Below are 6,000 nucleotides of genomic sequence, written 5' to 3' on the forward strand. Positions count from 1 at the left end.
ACACAAATGATGTGACTGATAGAACATCTGCATGGACAACAGCCTACACATTCTTGAATACATCCACAGATGCCAGCACATTCACTAAAATATGCATGTATGCCAACACAGTAACAACATACACTTCACAGATGTTGACCTGTGCATATGGACCCTTGGCAGCTCCCCAGGTCCACAACACAAACTCAATCCCACAACTGAATAGTACAAGTCAGGGTTCATGTTTGTCTTTCCCATATACCTCTGCATCTTCCAAAATGAATGAATGAATGAATGAATAAATAAATCCCTCCAGATCTTTCTTCAAAGATCTGGAATTACTCAACCCCACTTGAATGGGTGGCCCAGTGTGCCTGGCTCCATGTGTGGCGAGCAAATCCTTTCATGGAGCTCAGCTGTCCTGAGGGCATCCAGGAAAGCTGGCATGCAAAGACAGAAAATACGACAACTGTTGGGAACCCTCGGCAGCCATCCATGGCAGAGACTCAGTGTCTCCTGCAGCAGCCACTTGCTCAGTGGCGACAGCAGCCTATTATCCAGGGCACACAAAACACCCATCAGCTCCATGGCACCAGCGACTGAATATCTCCATTCTTGCCAAGTTCAGGACCCTGGTCATGCTGCCTCACCAGGCACGCTGGAGACTATGAACAACTCTAATCACTATCAGATGTACACACACACACTCACACACACACAGCAGGGGCAATGGGAAAAGACAGGACAAAGCACTCTCCCTGGGTTTCACCGACCCTATTCAAGGACTTTCTCCAAGCAAGCCAAGGTACTTCAACATGGCCCCATCAGCCACTCTGCTGCCTCAGGAGCCACACCCCAGAGACAGATTTGAAGAGCCACGCCCCAGATTTGAAGAGCTTGAGAAAAGGGGGTCTCAGAGCCACAGAGAGAGACCCCATCCGACACTTCTAAGAACAGAAGGGCCTGTGTGCAGTTTCCCCATGAAAACTGTCCAGAGGCTCCTGAAAAAGACTTTCACGGACTTTGCTTCCAAAATATCACACACTTTTTCTCCAACAAATGCATGTTTCTTGGGTCTCCCAGACTGGGGGTGGGGGAAAGATTTAGGTGGGAGAATGTCTGGTGACTCTTTTATGCCAATACATTAACAGGGCTTCTCTTTTAATTGTTATTATTTCACTAGAGCAGCCATAATCATTCTCTCATTCCCAAAGGAAATATATAATCCAGCTGTGGTGGCTCCAGTAAAAACACCACATCTGCGGATCACTGGCCATACTTTGGCAAGACAGCTCCAACAGAGGCCGGCGGGGCGAGTTCTTTCTTCTACCCCAGATGCACATGGTACACTTCTTTTCAAAGTGCACAAGAACTTGCCTCCCTTTTGATTACAGAGGAGAGGTTTTCAGAAAATTCACACTCATTAAAAAGAAGAAGAAAAAGCCAACTCTCCTGGACTCCTAGTCCCAGGGCCCCGAGGCGGTAGCCGGTAAGCCGTCTTCAGACCTCTCCCAGGAGGTGGCTTGCGCCAGGGCCTCAGTCCATATCTAAACCGACAGGAGGAAAGCAGCCCTTCTGGTTTCTGGGAAGATGTCCTACAGCATGGTTGGCTGGCTGAGAAGCCGACTCCTGGTTTTCCACTTAGCGGAGAGGATGGGTTCCAGCCAGTGGCGTTCCGGTTACCATCCTCTGCTATCTGCTCCCAGTGGTTGAAGCCAATGTATTACTGCGCCCTGGGTGATATTACCACAGGACTCGGCGCCCAAGCCTCTGGTAGTCTCTTCCCTCCAAATCAGCAGAAAGCACCTTCATTCTAAACGCATCTTCCACCTTCAATTCCCCAAACCCCAGGCATGCCCTAAGGGGGTAAGCCTGCACTTGTATAAAAGAGACAGCGGTAAAGCTAAAGCCGGTCTCCACCACCACCCCCGCCAGACGTCGGCAGCTTCTGAGCTGGAATGCCCTCGCCCTGAGGGCCCCCCGGAATCCCCCCTCTCCCCAGACAATAGAACAAGAAGAAAATAAAATGAAAGTGGACTTACGGCGATGGCTTGCAGCCTCTCCTTGTGCAGTTCCGCCTCTGCCATCCTGGAGAAGGGCACGCGGGCAAGGGAAAGAAGAGAGAAAATACAAAACGCGCTGTAGTCTCCTGAGGAAATTGGTGGACACCTTGGTGTGGGAGGGAGGGGAGAGAGGGTCTGGGCGAGAACCCGGGAGAAAGCTGAGGGGCGGCGGGCAAAGCTGCGCGCACGGCCGGCTTGCCCGGCTCAGCCTCTGGCCCACGCCCGCCCGGCCGCCTGGCTGCGCCCCAGCGCTGCCGCTCTCTGCATCTCCCGGTCTCTGCCGCGGGCCGCGCCGGCGGGGACGTGGGCCGCGCGGGCAGCCGCCAGGAGGGCGCGCTCGCCCTGCGCTCGTCCTCCGCCCTGACGTCTCGCGCCTCGCTCCGCCCCTGGGGTGTGGGGGCCACCGTGGCCCGGCGAGGTTCCAGGCTGACAGGAGTCGCCCGGGCAGCCTCCTCCGCGTCCTGTCTCCAAGGCGCGGAACCACCGAGTTACACGCGTGCGAATGAGCACCTGGGGCGCAGAGCACGGCTGATGAGCCCAGGAGGACTAGGCGCTAGCTGGAGCCCGAGCTGAAATAGGTGGGCGCTCCCTTCCCCACTCCTCAGCAGATGCCCGTGGAGGGGCATCTGGCAGAATGCAGGACCCGCGCATGAGTCCTTACGCGAGGGCTGCGGCCACCGACTGTGACTGTTCTGGGCTCCTTCTAGCTTGCGCCAGATGCTCAGGCTCCACGTGGGGACCTTTCCAGCAAGGACAGGCTCCCTCTCCCGCGCGTGCTTTAGATGGCCCTCACTCAGTCAGCTTGGGGACAGGGTGTGTTCCCAGACAGCCACCCTCTTGGTGAGGCCAGATGTGGCTTAGGACTGCCGAGAGTTTGTACTGCTGGGTGCTGGGGTAGTCTGGGCTTGGTGTCTGGAGAATTGTGAAGCCTTGGGCAGCTCAGTTAACCACTCCGGAGCCCAGTTTCCTCTTCGGTAACAAATGGGAGATCATAACCCTAACGTTACGGAGGTGTCATTAGAGATGAATGAGATAAAGCGTAACATAAATTTTTGTGTGGCATATATTTTTTTTTCTAACCAAAACAGGGTATCAAATGACACTAAGAGATGGATAGGAGCCAGTGCAAAACAGAATCAATGCCAAATACAAACAAAACGGCTCAACATTTAGGAGGGACCTGCTACAACTTCCAACTTTCATAAGCCAATTTTCCTGTGTAAAACGAAATAGATATTGGAAAGAGAATATGCCTCGTTAGATCCATGTGACTCTGTGAACGCAGGACCCAAGCAGGCATTTGAGGAGCTACACAGGTCAAACTTGTTCCCTGGGGAAATGTGTTCAATTCCCCAAGATCGTCCTCCGCATGGTCACAGAGGTTTCTCCCATCGCATGATGAGCCTTAGCTGTTTGCAGATGGACGCTCGCCCCTGACCACGGTACCAGTGGATCGCTTTCTCCTCTTTGTCATCATAGAGGTAGGTGCAACTGTCAGTGTCATAAATTCCAGCCAAGGCCAGATCCTTCATCTTCATACAGTCTGAGTTTCTGCTTTCTACCCAAGACCCATCTTTCCTGTCAGATGCTTTATTTTCCCTTGCTTTCCAGCTACAGCCCCAGTAGAACAAGATATGAGAGGTGCAGAGTTATTCACCAATAATCAAAGCTGTCACTACTTCCTCAGAATGACGCTACTGCCAACAAAAGCTGAAAACATAAAGATGATTGGGCAGGAGCCAGTGGAGAAGCTCTAGGGCCAGTGTCACAGAGCCTGGATTTAGACTCAGATTTAGACAACCTGTGCTCGCTTGGGAAATGTCTTTATTTGAGAGCCAGAGGCAGAGAGAGAAGACAGAGAGAGTGCTCCCATCCACTGGTTCACTCCCCTAGACGCTCACAGTGGCTGGTGCAGGACTGGCCAAGCCAAAACCAAGAGCTGGAAACTGAAAGCAGGACTCCCTTGTATGGGGCGGAGACCCAATCACTTGAGTCATTACTGCTGCCCCTCAGGGTGTCCTTTCACAGGAAGCTGGAATTAGGCACCACAGGTGGATATAAAACCCAAGTATTCCAATGTGGGATGCAGGCAAACTGCCTGCCACCAGAACCCAAGTTCTTAACCATTAAACCTCAGGCATGGCCAGCGACATGGAGGTACGACAGGCCCTACTAACAAACAAGTGAACAAGAACTGGTCTTTCTGGGCCCCAATGTGGCAATCCAGGACCTAAATCCTTGCATTGTACCCACCAATATTCCATGTGGGTGCTGGTTCGTGTCCCGACTGCTCCACTTTCCATCCCGCTTGTGGCCTGGAAAAGCAGTAAAGGATGGCCCAAAGCTTTGGGACCCTGCACCCACGTAGGAGACCAGGAAGAAGTTCCTGGCTTCTGGCTTTGGATCAGCGAGCTCAGCTCTGACCACTGTAGCCACTTGGGGAGTGAACCAGCTGATGGAGGATCTTTCTCTCTATGTCTCCTTCCTTCTGTGAATCTGCCTTTTCAATAAAAATAAATAAATCTTAAAAAAAAAAAACTGGTCTTTCCCCTATCATTCCAAAAGAAAGAATGGAATATAACAATGCAAACATACTTAGTGACAAAATATACTTAAGGTCACCAAATTACACTTTCAAGAGGTTAAAGTGATAACTTTTATTAAGATCTTTAACCTCAATAAATTTGTTTTAAGTGATGAAAGAGCAGGTAGGGAGAAGAAAAGGGCCTGGAAACAGTTTAGAAATGGTGCATTAGAAACATGTGAATTCAGATCAGAATAATCAGAATTGAGGGCACAAAGCTGGATGTGATCCACTTCACAGCTGCAGCTGAAGAAATGAGAAAAGTCAGCAACGGGGACCAATGAGAGTCACTGGGGAGGCAGCACAGGGAAGGGGCATACACCAAAAGTCACACCAGGAGGGAACAGGATTCCGACAGGGTCACATGGAAGGAAAAAGTCAGCTAGTAGGCCGTTGGCTTTAGCAGTCAAAAACCCATGGGTGACCTTGGACCATAGCGCATGTCCAGAGGGTGAGCCTGAGAGCACTTACGAGAACTGAACTACTAACTAAGATGTGGGGAACAAGCATCCAAGAGCATAAACAACTTTGGAATTGTTGGACATGAGAGATGAAGGTGGGGAGGCATGGAAGACAGCCAAAGGGGAGCAGTGTCTGGGTGTGGGGTTTTTAGGTCAGGCAAGACTTGCGTGTCTGAGGGTGACAGGATTTAGACATTAGAAGCTTGGTCAAACACACAAAGGGGAAGATGATTTTAGGCAGTATTTCCCACTAGCTCAGAGGGTGTCCAGATTAGCATTGCTGACCAGCCCAGCCTTGGAAAGAAGGAAGAATGAAATAGGGGCAGAAGGACAGAAGGGGAAAAACCTAGAAACAATTCTGAGCTGAAGCATATAAAGGAGCTGGGAAATGAGAAAAGCTACACTATGTTCCTAAGCAGAAGTCTGCATCAGACTCTCCTGAAAAACTGTACAGAATTACATTCTACAAGGTAAAGGGAGGGTTAGGGATGGATTTAGAATCACTATGCTAACTAAATTTATCAAGAATAGACCAGAGATTCATGGCCAAGTGTGTGCCCTTCTTTAGTAGTTTTTAAATGCCTAAGATCCACAATGGTTGTGTTTACTCAGCATTGAGGAGTGTCAAAACTGATATGGGATCCTTCCCATCTTTGGGGATTCTATGTGATGACCATAGGGAGTGGCAATCACATATCATCACAAATCCAGGGAATATCAGTTTCATGATTCCCATATGCCCCAGGAGGTATGGCATGGCAGTCAGATACATGTACCTGCCAAGAGCTTAGAAGACACAGTGTTTTAGAGACTGTTTTCAGGTCAGTAGCTCACATTTGGACTTGTAGATGCCACAAACCTTTTTCTTTACACAGTTCATCTATTTTGTGTACTATCCAACACTATGTCAGTC

At 50.2% G+C, this 6,000-nt stretch overlaps 1 protein-coding gene across 1 annotated transcript in view; it reads right to left on the reverse strand.

Annotated features, from left to right (window-relative positions):
• LOC121172437 (paralemmin-2) overlaps positions 1–2,105 on the reverse strand; it is a 138,898-nt gene extending 136,793 nt beyond the window's left edge. Inside the window, exon 1 of the mRNA XM_041004361.1 lies at positions 2,022–2,105. Within this exon, the coding sequence (XP_040860295.1) occupies positions 2,022–2,066 (45 nt within the window). The 5' untranslated portion in view covers positions 2,067–2,105. The remainder of the gene's footprint in view (positions 1–2,021) is intronic.
• Between the last annotated feature and the right edge of the window lie 3,895 nt (positions 2,106–6,000).

The sequence above is a fragment of the Ochotona curzoniae genome, unplaced genomic scaffold (genome assembly GCF_017591425.1).
Source record: "Ochotona curzoniae isolate NIBS_2020 unplaced genomic scaffold, NIBS_Ocur_1.0 scaffold_3208, whole genome shotgun sequence".
NCBI classification, from domain to species: Eukaryota; Metazoa; Chordata; class Mammalia; order Lagomorpha; family Ochotonidae; genus Ochotona; species Ochotona curzoniae.